This window comes from Penicillium hordei (assembly GCF_028827395.1).
Source record: "Penicillium hordei strain IBT 12815 chromosome Unknown utg000002l_segment0_segment0, whole genome shotgun sequence".
Lineage (NCBI taxonomy): Eukaryota > Fungi > Ascomycota > Eurotiomycetes > Eurotiales > Aspergillaceae > Penicillium > Penicillium hordei.
Window position 1 is genome coordinate 2,598,353 of NW_026623143.1, and position 14,176 is coordinate 2,612,528.

At 49.8% G+C, this 14,176-nt stretch overlaps 8 protein-coding genes across 8 annotated transcripts; 5 read left to right on the top strand and 3 right to left on the bottom strand.

Moving 5' to 3' along the window:
- Positions 1 to 330: 330 nt before the first annotated feature.
- On the top strand, positions 331 to 843 carry N7537_004282 (uncharacterized protein; the record flags this gene model as incomplete). Its single annotated transcript, XM_056895339.1, has 1 exon — positions 331 to 843. The coding sequence occupies one exon, from the start codon at positions 331 to 333 to the stop codon at positions 841 to 843; it is 513 nt and encodes a 170-aa protein (XP_056755087.1).
- Positions 844 to 1,203: 360 nt separating this feature from the next.
- N7537_004283 (putative chitin biosynthesis protein (Chs5)) lies at positions 1,204 to 2,584 on the top strand (the record flags this gene model as incomplete). The annotated part of the gene is made up of 2 exons (XM_056895340.1): positions 1,204 to 1,275; positions 1,388 to 2,584. 2 exons carry the CDS (start codon positions 1,204 to 1,206, stop codon positions 2,582 to 2,584), a joined length of 1,269 nt encoding a protein of 422 aa, XP_056755088.1.
- A 517-nt stretch (positions 2,585 to 3,101) lies between these two features.
- Positions 3,102 to 4,498, bottom strand: N7537_004284 (putative aspartate transaminase; the record flags this gene model as incomplete). The annotated part of the gene is made up of 3 exons (XM_056895341.1): positions 3,102 to 3,202; positions 3,256 to 3,361; positions 3,419 to 4,498. 3 exons carry the CDS (start codon positions 4,496 to 4,498, stop codon positions 3,138 to 3,140), a joined length of 1,251 nt encoding a protein of 416 aa, XP_056755089.1. The 3' UTR covers positions 3,102 to 3,137.
- A 1,129-nt stretch (positions 4,499 to 5,627) lies between these two features.
- Positions 5,628 to 6,876, top strand: N7537_004285 (alpha/beta hydrolase; the record flags this gene model as incomplete). The annotated part of the gene is made up of 3 exons (XM_056895342.1): positions 5,628 to 6,164; positions 6,229 to 6,546; positions 6,595 to 6,876. The coding sequence occupies 3 exons, from the start codon at positions 5,628 to 5,630 to the stop codon at positions 6,874 to 6,876; spliced, it is 1,137 nt and encodes a 378-aa protein (XP_056755090.1).
- A 265-nt stretch (positions 6,877 to 7,141) lies between these two features.
- On the top strand, positions 7,142 to 9,043 carry N7537_004286 (class II fumarate hydratase; the record flags this gene model as incomplete). Its single annotated transcript, XM_056895343.1, has 6 exons — positions 7,142 to 7,348; positions 7,407 to 7,451; positions 7,509 to 7,546; positions 7,613 to 7,728; positions 7,784 to 8,801; positions 8,857 to 9,043. The coding sequence occupies 6 exons, from the start codon at positions 7,142 to 7,144 to the stop codon at positions 9,041 to 9,043; spliced, it is 1,611 nt and encodes a 536-aa protein (XP_056755091.1).
- A 592-nt stretch (positions 9,044 to 9,635) lies between these two features.
- Positions 9,636 to 10,282, top strand: gup1 (glucosamine 6-phosphate N-acetyltransferase; the record flags this gene model as incomplete). The annotated part of the gene is made up of 3 exons (XM_056895344.1): positions 9,636 to 9,741; positions 9,798 to 10,141; positions 10,193 to 10,282. 3 exons carry the CDS (start codon positions 9,636 to 9,638, stop codon positions 10,280 to 10,282), a joined length of 540 nt encoding a protein of 179 aa, XP_056755092.1.
- A 797-nt stretch (positions 10,283 to 11,079) lies between these two features.
- N7537_004288 (60S ribosomal protein eL24) lies at positions 11,080 to 12,250 on the bottom strand. The gene is made up of 3 exons (XM_056895345.1): positions 12,100 to 12,250; positions 11,757 to 11,900; positions 11,080 to 11,574 (listed from the first exon to the last, which is right to left on the bottom strand). Exons 1-3 carry the CDS (start codon positions 12,148 to 12,150, stop codon positions 11,293 to 11,295), a joined length of 477 nt encoding a protein of 158 aa, XP_056755093.1. The 5' UTR covers positions 12,151 to 12,250; the 3' UTR covers positions 11,080 to 11,292.
- An 895-nt stretch (positions 12,251 to 13,145) lies between these two features.
- Positions 13,146 to 13,874, bottom strand: N7537_004289 (E2 ubiquitin-conjugating protein UBC13; the record flags this gene model as incomplete). The annotated part of the gene is made up of 4 exons (XM_056895346.1): positions 13,723 to 13,874; positions 13,568 to 13,656; positions 13,377 to 13,508; positions 13,146 to 13,321 (listed from the first exon to the last, which is right to left on the bottom strand). The coding sequence occupies exons 1-4, from the start codon at positions 13,773 to 13,775 to the stop codon at positions 13,146 to 13,148; spliced, it is 450 nt and encodes a 149-aa protein (XP_056755094.1). The 5' UTR covers positions 13,776 to 13,874.
- Between the last annotated feature and the right edge of the window lie 302 nt (positions 13,875 to 14,176).

Consider the following 14,176-nt stretch of genomic DNA (forward strand, 5'->3'; position numbering starts at 1 on the left):
TTCAATTAAAGCTTTCTTGCCCTCCGTGCGGCTATCCTGACAAGCAAGCACGAGACTGCTTTATCCACGCAATCTCCGAAGATTTGGCGTCTCCCGAGTACATTCACAATACATTCGTGAAACTTTTCTTGTTGACTCGATGATATATCTCTGAAGCTGTATCCTGAATCTCCCATTGTCCCTCCGAAGTGTCCATAAGCGCTCGCCAGCTCTGTTGAATATTTTGTGGAGTTCAATTCTGACATGATATCAATGTGCTGCGACTCTCCTTATATTTCACAATCCAAACCACCATACCTTCACAACTACCGATAACCCTTTTCTTTTATTATGGCGACGAAGTTTGGCACATCTACAAGCAGTCTGGTGCTTCGATATTGGCCCAAATGCAACACCCCTCCTGTTGCCGCACGCTATGTGAATTCCCCTACCCATCCGATCCGGCCCAAAATTGTCGATCTCTGCGGACATCGTGACAGAAACACATTATGGTGGCGAGTTTCGGTGTCGTCGCTCCAGCAAAGTAAGCGGGTGGTTCGCTCCTGGTGCGCGCGCCGAGTGCGAATTGCTATCGAGCAAGCTCTGAGGCGGCAAGGATTGGATAAGCTAGGGAAACCGCTCGTTTCTGAGTCTCCTTTGCGAAAGAGAAATTTGTCAGGAACCATGGACATTTACATTCAACCGTCGTGTGTGGCACAGGACTTCGAGGCGGTCCAGAAGGATGCAAATCATCTAATATCCTTGCTTCTGAAACATGAATCACTACGGAAAGGACCTATCGTCGATGAGCCACACTCAAAAGGTGAATCCCGGGAAAACTGGGGACATCATGCGATGCCGTAAAATTCAATGTATATTATCATAACAACTTGTATCATACTAGCAGTCGACTGTTGGACTATAGTGCTGTACATCATCTGGGCGACATTGCGGTTATGGCGTTTGGGGAAAATTAGTTTGCATCTGAGATTCAAGCTATCTCAACTCTTATTCATTTCATTCATTATACCCTCCAGTTTGAAAATAATTGTTCGTTGTTGACTTCGAGGTACCGAAGTAAATATGGAAGCGCGAGTATCTTAGTCCCGTACATCTCTCGCTAAATGCCGATCTGGCGGAATCAACGACCGGGGGGTCTAGGCTAAAGACTCACTTGACAACCACCACCACTTATCCAAAACCTCCCCCTCTTCAATCCTCGCTATGCTAGTTTCTTTGACAGTTGGCAAGGTAGACGCGGGTGTCGCAGTGCTCCTCACCCAAGACAATCGACTCGTAAGCTCAAACCCCTGGTCGCCTACTCCCTACTCCCCAGGCACCGACGACATGCAATGCCACGGAACATCAATAACAGACAGACGCATCTTACTGACAAATTTCCGCGCAGATTGAATTCCCCTCAGTCCTCCTCCCAAACAACATTAGCTCAGGCAGCATTGTCGATATCACTGTTTCGCGCAACCATGCCGCCGAAGCAGCGAGCGCATCTGCTTTCCAATCCCTCCAGAAGCGAATCCTAAATACCTATGGTGTCAAGGCCCCATCGCCACCGGTTCTGCGCCTGCGAAATGCAACCCAGACCTCGCTCGTTCTCGAGTGGGACCCAATCGACCTAGCCACTGCATCCCTGAAATCGCTCTCCCTCTACCGCAATGGCTCCAAGGCCGGCTCCATACCCCGCCCGCTTGAGACACGCAGCACAAAAATTAGCGGTCTGGCCATTCACTCCGAGTACTCTTTTCATCTGGTCCTACGGACCACCGCTGGCACCTACCAGTCGGAGAAGCTGACGTGTCGCACACATAAAATGACCGATCTCTCGGGTATCACTGTCACAACGGGTGTCCTCGATCCGCAGCAGAAGGAGGCTCTCGGTGCTGCATTGGACCGCATTGGAGGCAAGATGATCGACTCGGTCCGTATCGACACCACTCACTTCGTCTGCACAGAAGGACGAGGCGCGCAGTGGGAGAAAGCTGTGGAGATGAACATTCCTGTCGTGGTGCCGGAGTGGGTGGATGCTTGTGAGACAGAGGGGACCATTGCCGGTGTGCGTGGTTACTATCTCAATGCAGACCCCAAGGCCCGTCAACTGGGCGTGATCCACGGCTCGTCCCACCAGCGTACCACTTCTACTCTTTCGACTGCGACAAGTGCCAACCAAGGAAGACTCAGCGCTCAGCCCCAACGAAGCCCTGCGCCAGAGCAGGTGCCTGAGGAGCCTCCTCTGACCCCATTCCCTGGGGGTGAGACGAGTAGCCAACCCCAGGCGCAGACGCAGACACAAGAGGTTGAATCACAAGATGGGGAAGATGACCTCCCGCCTCCTCCGCCCCCGCCCAAAGATGAAGCCGGTGATTCAATTGAGCCTGTTCGGAATGGTGAGGCGGAAGCGGCACCTATTCCAGAGGCGAAGAATGAGGAGTCTGAAGCCGAAGCCGCAGAGGAGAGCAATGAAGGGACAGAGAAAGAACACACACTTCCACAGAACAGGCCCGAGGATGACTCCGAGTCAACAAATCTCGGAGGCGCAAAGGGCAAAGGCAAAGAGGGCGAGGGTGACTTCAACGAAGTGCCTCTCTGAATGGCTCTCTGATGATCTATCCTGCTCTGTACTTGCTTTGCGGTCCCTCTCTTGACATCCCTACCCTGCTTTTGTTCCCCTTGTCGACCAGCGTCTATGGCTTTATCTAGTACAGTTTTACCTTGTTGTGGTTAGTGGCATGTCTCTTCACTTAAGCGGACAAACCATAGGATTCTTACGACCGTACTCCGACTTTTGAGTTCTCATTTTTCTTTCCCATGTTTCGTGTTTGCTGTTATGTACAGTATGCAATTTTATTTTCCTAATGCAGCCTTGCTCATTGACTCGATTGATTCGGTTTGCCTAGATAGAAGTTTGGAGACTACCTAAATGAGTATATTGTAGGTAATAACATCAAAACTGCACGTATGGCTATGGGTCTCTAAATTGAAATTCTATTATGAAACGTCGTAAATCAGACGGGCCCGCCAGATGCAAAATCAGTAGTAGTCGGCAAAAAAATCTCAGCACCTTTTGAGAGACCAAAATGCATATCGAGGCAACCCAAAGAAAATGAAGTTTAGAACAAATCCAGTTTGGACTCGTTTCGAATTTAGTTTTCGTTGCGAATAACATCGTCAATCGCCTGTGCGACATAGGCGACGTTCTTTTGGCTCACTGTGCACAATGTCAGCTCGAGTTTATGAGTAGGCATGATTTGGGGTTCTTACGGCCGCTGATAGATGCTCGGCCGGACTTGAGCAGGTAAATGTGGTATTTGTCCTTCAAGGCGTAGACTTGCTTGGGGGAAAGACCGGTGTAGGAGAACATGCCGTTCTAATAAAGAATTAGTACATAGTATGTTAGACATATAGTAAAATCCAGATAGCTTACCTGCTGGATGATGTGCTCCCAAGTGCCGGGGGTCTGCAGACGAACCAGCTCACTGTATAGAGCCTTACGCATGGCCTTGATGCGCGAGCTCATAACCTGCAAGTCCTGGTGCCAGTCGGCAGTAAGCTCATCGCTAGTAAGGACCTTCTTGACGATGCTGCAGCCAACACGGGGGCCCATGGAGAACTCGCCGCGGATCAGGTGGCATAGGTTGTTCACAACGATGTCGCGTATGGTGGTTGAGGCGCGGTTAGTGCAGTAGTGGAATGCACCAACACGCTGGCCGTACAGACCGAAGTTCTTGGAGAAGCTCTGTGCCACACACATCTCCATGTCTGGCTTGTTGTTGAAGAAGTAACGGACGGCCCAAGCGTCCTCCTCGACAGAGCCCGAGGCGAAGCCCTGGTAGGCCGAGTCGAAAAAGGGGAAGAGCTTCTTGCGCTCGCAAAGGTCAGCAATGGCAACCCACTGCTCCTTGTTGGGATCCAGGCCGGTGGGGTTGTGCGCGCAGGCGTGCAGCAGCACAACATCGCCCTCCTGTGCCTCGGACTCAAGGGATGACATCATGCCCTCGAAGTCGAAGGACCGGGTTGCAGCATGGTAGTACGGGTATGTCTTGCGGGGCACGCCGGCCAGCTCCCAAATGGTCTGGTGGTTGGCCCAAGATGGGTTGGACAGCCACACAGTGGGAGGCTTCATGTGGTGGGCAAGGAACAGGGCGCCGAGATGATTAGCACCGGTACCAGCGACGGTCTGCACGGAACCAATGCGTGCCTTTGCCTCCTCCTCGCCCTGCTTACCCTCGAATCCGAACATTAGATCCCGCGCGATCTTCAGGAAAGGCACATCGCCCTCGATCGCAGTGTATTCGTGGCGGAAGAGGTCGTCGTCTACCACCAGCTCCTTCTCAGCCTTTTGCACGACGGGAAGGGGCCATGGCTTTCCATCGTCTGTCCGGTAGACACCCACGCCCAAGCTAACCTTCTGCGGGTGGGGATCGACTGCGTAGGCCCCGTTCAGGGCAAAGATCTCGTCCGGAGGCACCGGGGAGACGTTCAGACGGGTGTCGATTTTGCTCATTGTGATGTATGTACGCTGCAATTGGGATTCCTGTGATTACTTTTAGGCAAAATGTGGCGAGTCCGCGGCGAATATAAGTCAGTAAAGATCAAAACTTTGGAATTGCCCGCTGAGTCAACCCGATATCGCCGTCATTTTGCCCCGCGGAAAGTCCCGCTTAGTAGCGGATTCTAGGGGGTTGCTTGGAAGGAATGCAACTTGCAATGCCTTCATCTTCGTTTGATTTAAATAAAAAGATAGCCGTCAATAACCTTCTAGTTTAGGCATGTGCTGGTTGATGAGCAGCCTTTGAGATGGGTTATTGACCTCATCTTGGAGGATTAAACTCTAAACATCAGCAAGAAACGTCATCCAATGTCTGCTGACGCGCATTATAAACGCTTCTCAAAAGGACAAATGTGAGTTTTGCTTGTGTAGCACTCTATTCAAGGTGGGATGGTGATAGCTCGTGGTGTGTTATTGGGAATACTTGGAAGGGGCGGCTGCGCAACGATATATAGTGGACGGAGATATATATCGATACAAGATGACATCTACTTTCCATTCTTAACTTGTTCTACAACAACATCTATGGATTGTTTTGTATGGCTCTTATTATTCTCCTTTTGGATCTCTAGATAAACATTTGTAATGCTCCTATCAATATTCCAATATAGAAAAGCCTAGTCACGGCTAGATCCTTTATTGTATGGTATGCTTCATCTGTCCGGTTATAAGGTGAACACCTAGGAAATGTACTTGAACAGGGTAAAACCCAGGATATCAAAAGGAAAGCCTATTTGGCTAGCCATCACTTGTCAGGTTTTGTCGAGCTACTATTTCAATCTATTATTTGACATATATTGAGTTGCAGCCGAGGAAGATAAATACACTTGAACTCGGGATTTTGCTACACAAACAACTTGGAAGATTCTGACACGGACATTATGTGCATACCTTACCTATGGGATATAGACCGAAGTTGGCACATCCATACAAGTGTGTACATTTATATGTGTCCAAATGACCCCGCAGTCTGTACTACATGGACTTCGATGCCTGCTCTTAACCACATCCTCTTCCGTGCCCTATCGTTTAAACAATCTATTAAGTAAATCAGGCAGTGTTGATTTTTTTTTTGGATTCTAATATGCCCTCTCAACCCGTAGCAGGTGGTAATCCTGCATTGCAAAAGTTTCGGGTTCCAACCATCGTCCAGCCACTTCACAATAGCATCCCCCCGGAGCTGCTCCCTCGGTATGATCCAGTATACGTCGCATACTATAATGCATTCAATGCAGGGCGACTCCATACGCATGAGATCCCGATTGAAGAGTTCCGCAAGAACCCTGCTCGTTATACCATTTCCTATGGCCGAGCTCCCGGCCCTGATATTTTCCGCATCACAGAACAGAAATGTCCTGTCGATGGCGGTGAAATTACCATACGAATATTTGAGCCAGCACCCCAGCTTGATGACCAGGGTCAGCCGAAGAGGAGGGCAGCCTATGTCAACTTCCATGGTGGTGGGTGGGTGTTTGGTGGACTAGCCTACGACCACGATTTCTGCAAGAGAGTTGTCCATGGTCTTGATGGGGACCTTGTCGCATTTGACGTGGATTACCGACTGGCTCCCGAGCATAAATATCCCATTCCTGTGAATGATTGTTGGACTGCTTTCAATTGGGTAGGAATCTCCGAGGTTAGGACCACTTTGCATGAGAACCAAGTACTGACGAGGAAACGTCTAGATTCGCTCCCACAAAGCGACTGAGTTCCATCTAGATCCTGATAGGTTCGCAGTGGGAGGTGCGTCGGCTGGAGGTCAACTTTCGGCCGTCATCAGCCATCTTTGCCGTGATGCAAACATTCCTCTGCGTTTGCAAATCTTGACTGTGCCGGTGACAGACTTGCACCGTGTCTTCACCCCTGAAGGTGAGTTTGACCGCGAAGGTTGTCCCTACGAATCATACCGGGAGATGGAGTTTGCGCCAGCGCTACCAGCAGCGCGTATGGCATATTTCCATCGACAATTTCTAGGAGTTCCTCGACCGGCGGAGTCAAACGAGGTAAGTTCGAACATGAAATAATTGCAAATATGATGCTAATTTGCATAGGATTGGAAGATATCACCCATTCTCGCACCAACCTTCCAGAACTTGGCCCCTGCGTTGGTGTCTACGGCGGAATTGGATCCGCTGCGCGATGAAGGAGAAGCGTATGCAGCTAAGCTTCAAGCTGCTGGGGTATCTGTAGAGATAGACCGAATTGCAGGTGCTCCACATTTGGTCGCTGGACTTGATGGAATTCTGGAGGGAGGTCAGCGATATAATGAAAAGGTGATTGCGACAATGAAGCGGCAGCTTCAAGGGATGAAAGTTCAACCTGTCAATAAATAATCACTAGAGTACAGAGTACGGAAACCGGATATTACCAAATATTACCGAATATTACCAAATATTACACGAATCACTGCCGAACAACCCGTCTCCCTTTGGTCCTGCCGATACCGGGAAATTTCGGCAGGGGACTCGGAGAGTTGAGCTGACCTCAATTTGAGACTTTTCTTTTAAAGGAGACCCTTGATTTCACTTCCCATTGAAGCCTCAGAAGCTTGGTGTGAGCCTTTGTATACCTTCTTTGGTACAACCCAATTGTCGCACAATGAATCCCACTTCCTCCCGAGCCGCGGTGCGCTCTATGGCCACCTTGACATGTGCGGCCAGAGCCACCCCCGCAGCTCGCACCGTTTTGTCGCCCTTTGCTACCCGGTCTCTGAGCTCTAATACCCGTCAATTTGCTCAGTTCCCCCGCCTTCAATCTTTGAACACTTTCTCCAACAAGCGAGCCTTTGGAACTACCGTGAAAATGGTATGCTGTCTTGGGAGCGCGGCGGACAAACAAATTCCGATAAACTGATGTGATCTAGTCTGTTAACGCTCGTACCGAGAGCGATGCCTTTGGTGAAATCCAGGTGAGTGATTATTGACACAGCAATGGTGCCGTATAGAGCTAATGATTTCCTCAACAGGTCCCTGGAGACAAATACTGGGGTGCGCAAACCCAGCGGTAAGACGCCCCGTCGAATCAATACGTTACAATGGAAAACAAGAATGAGGTCGCTGATGGATACAGCTCTCTCGGCAACTTCGACATCAACCAGCCCCAGGACCGCATGCCCGCCCCGGTGGTCAAGGCCTTCGGTATCCTGAAGGGTGCTGCTGCTGAAGTGAACATGAAGTACGGCCTCGGTATGTGAAGCTTTCGCGGAAATTAGATATCCGCTAGGTTATTGACTTGTATCAGACCCCAAGATTGGTGAGGCTATCAAGCAGGCCGCCGCTGAGGTCGCCGAGGGTAAGCTGCTGGACCACTTCCCTTTGGTCGTCTGGCAGACTGGTTCCGGCACCCAGTCCAACATGAACTCTAACGAGGTCATCTCCAACCGTGCCATCGAGATCCTCGGTGGTACCATGGGATCCAAGAAGCCTGTTCACCCCAACGACCACGTTAACATGTCCGCCTCCTCCAACGACTCCTTCCCCACCGTTATGCACATCGCTGCCGTTATCGAGCTCGAGCAGTCTCTTCTGCCTTCGCTCAAGGGCCTCCGCGATGCCCTCCAGGTGAAGGTGGACAAGTTCGAGCACATCATCAAGATTGGCCGTACCCACTTGCAGGATGCCACTCCTCTTACTCTTGGCCAGGAGTTCTCTGGTTACGTCGCCCAGCTCGACCGTAACATCGAGCGTGTCGAGGCTACTATTCCCCACCTGCGCTTCTTGGCTCAGGGTGGTACCGCTGTCGGCACTGGTCTCAACACCTTCAAGGGCTTCGACGAGGCTGTCGCTGCCGAGATCACCAAGCTGACCGGCACCGAGTTCAAGACCGCCCCCAACAAGTTCGAGGTTCTGGCTGCCCACGATTCTATCATCGAGGCCTCCGGCTCCCTGAACACCCTGGCCGCCTCCCTGTTCAAGATCGCCCAGGATGTGCGCTACCTGGGCTCCGGCCCTCGCTGCGGCCTGGGCGAGCTGAGCCTGCCCGAGAACGAGCCCGGCTCTTCTATCATGCCCGGAAAGGTCAACCCCACCCAGTGCGAGTCCCTCACCATGGTCTGCGCTCAGGTTATGGGTAACCATGTCGCTGCCACCATCGGTGGCATGAACGGCCAGTTCGAGCTTAACGTCTTCAAGCCCGTGATGATCGCCAACCTGCTCCACAGCGTGCGCATCCTCTCTGATGGCATGAACAGCTTCCGTTCCCACCTGGTGGAGGGTCTGGAGGCTAACGAGTCACGGATTAACTCCCTTCTTAACGAGAGGTATGTGCTTAACTCTCCCCTTACTTTTTGATGGCAAATTCTAACTGTATGATAGTCTGATGCTCGTGACTTGCCTGAACCCTGTCATTGGTTACGACATGGCTTCCAAGGTGGCCAAGAACGCTCACAAGAAGAACCTTACCCTGAAGGAGAGCGCTATGGAGCTCAAGGCTCTCACCTCGGAGGAGTTCGACCAGTATGTCCGCCCCGAGCTGATGCTGGCTCCCAAGGAGTTGAAATAGATGAACAGCAATGCTGTCCTGTGATATTATAGACCATTTCCGATAGGATATGTACAATGAAAAGAATATTATATTTAATCACCTTGTGTTATGTTGTAGATATGCTGTAGATCCTAACTTCTTTTGGTGTTATAAATAGCATCTTCGACCGCCAAGCCGATCAAGAACACTTGCGAATTGGAGTTGTTGAGATCATTCTAATATAAATATGTATATTTCAATAGCCTTAGGTTTTCCAATGCAAAATAAGCAGATTATACTGAGAAAAGGCCCGTGAGAAACAAAAAAAGAATCCACTAGTCGTCCCTTGGTATGGAGAGTATTTATAGAAAAGCCCCCCTTAGTGGCGGTGTCTCACCTGCAGGGCCGTACCTGAACCCTTCAAAGTCAAGTACTTATTTCTCAACTTGAAAATTTCTTCTTTTCTGCATCGAAACTCTTGTATTACTCCTCAATTATATATTAAAGTTCACCCAAAACAAATTGACTTACCAAATCCAAGTCCGCCGATCTCCCTTGCGACCCCCGGCCCCTGATAAACAACCCGCACTCGACCCTCAATCTCTTCAACACTCTCACTCTAACCACCAAAATGACCGCACACGCCCTTGCAAGCAACACAATCCCCGAAGCCACGAAGCCAATCATGAGCTCAACCGTCACACCAGTGGACACCGCAGTCGATCCCGTCACCGACGGTCCCCTCTTCCCCCCACCCTCATCTCCCCCGAAGTGATCTCTCTCCTGCCAACAGACTACACCATCCGGCCCATGCGCCGCTCAGACTACAACCGCGGCTACCTGGACGTGTTGCGCGTGCTGACAACCGTTGGCGAAATTACTGAGGAAGCGTGGAACCAGCGGTACGATTGGATCACCTCGCGCAATGATGAGTACTACATGCTCGTAATCTGCGATGGTGCGGACCGAGTCGTCGGAACTGGCAGTCTGATCGTTGAGCGCAAGTTCATTCATTCGCTCGGTATGGTTGGTCACATTGAAGACATTGCCGTTGAGAAGAACCAGCAGGGCAAGAAGCTTGGCTTGAGAATTATCCAGGCTTTGGATTTTGTTGCTGCTCAGGTTGGCTGCTACAAGGTATGTGTTCTTATACCTCTGTGTCATCGTTCATTGCTGACTCGTTTACAGAGCATTCTTGACTGCTCCGAAGTCAATGAGGGTTTCTATGTCAAGTGTGGCTTCAAGCGCGCTGGCCTCGAGATGGCGCATTATTACTGAGCGTTTCTTGATTCTTGTTTCCTCCCCTCCTGGTTCATGCCAGTTGTTTGATATAGCGTTTGGATCATTTCGGTCACTTAGTCCGGCGAGGATTTGGCGAGGCGTCATTGTTCACGATAAACTTGCGCAAACCATACAATTGTTGCATTTGAGAGAACGGGGTTGGGTTGCACCTGGCCCTAGTCAATCGTGATTAGCATGGCCTTCCGGCACATCACAAGGAGCAACTGGGGCATTTGTAGGATTTTGCATCCACCCTCCACTATTGGAACTCAATTGCGCACCCTGAGATCCTAGGGGTGGGAAGTGCTTAGTCTACCAATCGTGATCATGATGATGGTGCTTCAGCCATTGTGGCGATCCCATCTGAGCTTGTAACACTATTGATGTTGTTTGTATTGTCTCTGCTTCTTCGAGAGTTTGAAATCAATGCATCGCGGGGATGGAGACCTAGATGGTCTAAGTATAGATGTGCATGAGACATGACAATTATATATCATTATTCGATTTGGAAGATCATCCTCTAGTCAGAATAGAAAAGTTCAGTTTAACAGTCTAGGTCATGAAAATGCCAGAAAAAATGTTCCATCTCGTAAATTCAACGTCAAAGGTTTAGAACAAATCAACACATGAAATTCAATTATAGATCGGGGGCCCGAATCTGGACTACTTCGTTGGCAATAACCGACTGGGACATATCCAACCACTCATGAGTAGGTCTGGTGGACATGAATCCCCAGGGGGAAAAGCAAGAAACGTTCCATTGCTGGAGGTTGGGTAAGAACATAATTTTAATACTCGCATGGGGATTCATTTTTTGATTCCTTTGTTCCCATTTTTCTGCATGAAATTGTATTGCATAAAGTATTTCCAGAAACAAGGTCAAGGCCCAAGGCCAGTCCTCACAGACAGTACTCCAGCTCCGGTGCCCGTAAGTTCCATCATATCGCAACCGTCACAGCGCTGCTCCTATCCGAACACCTCCATTCCCAACTATTTCATAAAGAAATTTAGCGGGACTTGGCGGCGACCTTGGGAGCAGAGCCCTTAGCACCCTGCTTGCTCTGGATGCGCTGGGCACCACCCTTGGCGGCGGCGGTCTTGGCCTTCTCAGCCTTCTTGGCGCTGGCGGAAGCAGCCTTCTTCTCCTTGGCGTCCTTGATGGCCTGCTTGCGAGCAGCCTCACGGGCCTCGGGGCGCTGGGAACGGCGCTCCTTGATCACATCGAGGGAAGCACCAACGATGGCACGCTGGTTCTTGACAACACGGCGGGTGCGCTTCTTGGCGACCTCCTATATATCCAAAAAGATAACCCGGTCAGTAATCTGTAGTCGCATTTTCCATTATTTGATCTGAGTCATGGTGACGTGATAATTCCTCCTCTTGCTCCGTCTCATGGTTTGCGTCACCATTCGATTCGGCCTTTTGTGCCTCCACACAATCTAACAATAATCCAAGGGGAGGGGCGACCGACCTCAGAGATACCCTTGCGGTGCTGGCGACGGAAGAGAACAGTCCATGCGATGCGGCGGGGGTTCTTGCGCTGAAGGAAAAGGGACTCGGACTTTCCACGCTGGAAGCGGAAGATCTTGCTGTCGCCACGGACGAACAGCTTGCCCTAAAACATTGAAGATCAAAGATTAGCTTCTAGCAGCAATAAAAGGACGGCGGAATTCATGTGCGGCGGTTCGGCTAGTACGAAGAGCGACAATTGTGACGGTATTGAAATATCGAAGTGTGAATGTCGAATCCGTGAGGCCGTTGCTCCCTCGCACACAAATTCCTCCCAAAAGCGACGACGGGAATTGCAAACGCACCTTGCCAGGGTAGATCTTCTGGCCGCTGAAGGCGTCGTCGTAAGTACGCATCTTGACGGATGGAGATGCGCTGACGGGGGTCGGTTGGCGTTGAGTGGTTGTCGTAAATCGTGGATCGCGGTGATGTTACTGACCCAATTGTGGTGCGGGCGCTCGCTAAAGTGCGACACGTGACCGCCTCTGCCCTTTCCAGGTCGACTTATCGATAAGGTCACATGATATGCCTCTTTCTTCCAATACCTTACGATCTCTGATCGGGATAATTGCGTAACGTGCATTTTATTATTTAGTCTCTACCTCCAACTATACATCGCTATAAGTGGAAATGATAAAATACTTGAAGTTACATAAATTCACCTTCCTTTTCTGAGAAATCCACGACAAAACGCAAGGAACATGGAATTTTCGTCGACGGATTACTCCTGGCCCTCGATGAAGTCGATTTTCCTTTTAATCTGGACCACATATGCAGGTGGAAGCTTTTCGTGGTGGAGTGGCTCAAGCACCATCCTCATATGCAATTATGTGAACTCAGTCTACACATACACGGTTGGAGTACATCTCTTCTTCAATGGCCGTTTCTATCAGAGTTGGAAATTAGGAATAGATCAAGTCCCCTGGTTATACTTAAAATGTGCTCTGTACGCTGGTTCAAGCCTTCACGATCTTGGTACACATTTAAAAAGGAACATCCAAAAACACATCGGTTTGCTCTTACATACAACATCCCTAACATCATCCTGGGCCAAACAGATGTGAGTCTTAACAATCAGTCCAATCCGGAGACTGTAAGTGGCTGAACTACATTAGATTATGTTTGGTATGAACGGATGATTAAAGCTAAACGCGCCTGACAAGGTTGTTTCTCTACAACGCCTTCTAGAAAAAGCTAGAATAACTTGAGACAAGGGTAATGGGAGGAGCAGATAATGGAATCCTACTCAAAGCAACAAGGTTGCCCAATAACAAACGCTTGGAATTCAATGCCTGCTATCACAAATAGAAAGGGTTGTCCTGCACTTCATGGTCACATAACACCAACGGACTTAGGTCATAGCATGTGTCCGAGTCCACTCCTTTGCTGTTTGGATCGCAGCAGGTTCATCGTCCTTCCATCTCTGAGCAACGTCATTGGCGAGCGGGTCGTCGGGATTCGGGGCTCCAAGCAGTGCTTGAATCGAGAGTAGAATGGTACGAATCTGGAGAGCTGGAGACCAATTATCTAAAAAACATGGTTAGATATTCGCAGCTTGAGAACAAATCGTATTGGGTCTTACTCTTCAAGACATCCAAACAGATGCGACCCAGACGATCGATGTTGGGGTGGTAGATCTTGGTCAGGAAGCGGATTTTGGGTGGGGTCATAGGATAGTCGTCTGGCAGGAAGAGCTCAAGTCGGAAGATACCACCTGCAGAAAGTAGGTTAGTACTTCAATTGGGCATAAGGATCTTGGTACCGCGAGCATACCCTCGTATGGAGATTGCGCAGGTCCGTGAATTGAGACGTCGAAATAGCGGAGGTTATCGTCATGGGGCACAGCATTAATGCCTGGAACACTGTAACCCAAGCACAACATGTTAGCTACTATGCAAAGGACTTTTTGAGCGAGATGAGCTGCTTACGGCTCTGCCATCAGACGTTCTGTCTCCTTAATGATTCTCTTGGGTAAAGCCATGGCGAACCGGCTTATCGACACGCGTGTAGACCTGGTTTAGTAATTTCAGACGAGGAGACTATTCCTAAAAAAAAGACCAGGAACCCGCACACTTTGGACGTTGGGTAGGGCCACAATATGTAATCGGAAAAAGCCAATAGAGAAAAGTAAAGGGCAAGTCAACTAAAAAAAGAACAGATCCAGATCTCGACGTAACCGGCCGAGGGGCTCTTGCATGGCGGGGTTGTTTCGCGTCCCGTATACGAGATCATGTGATGTCATAATCATGCAGTGACAGCCACATCCACAGCCACAGCACCGCCCTTGTCCTTATCGCATTATCGTAACCCAACTCTCCAGTCTTCGCGACATGTCGATGATATAGCAGTCATCTTCGACCATGAAACAAGAATAGCGGATGC

Bases quoted from the DNA above. Each gene is read 5' to 3' on its own strand.
- N7537_004288 (XM_056895345.1), bottom strand. From the start codon at position 12,150: ATGCGTACTTACGACGACGCCTTCAGCGGCCAGAAGATCTACCCTGGC. The intron at 11,901-12,099 runs GTGCGTTTGCAA...TCAATGTTTTAG, and splicing joins AGAAGATCTACCCTGGCAAG to GGCAAGCTGTTCGTCCGTGG. The intron at 11,575-11,756 runs GTCGGTCGCCCC...TTGGATATATAG, and splicing joins ACCGCAAGGGTATCTCTGAG to GAGGTCGCCAAGAAGCGCAC.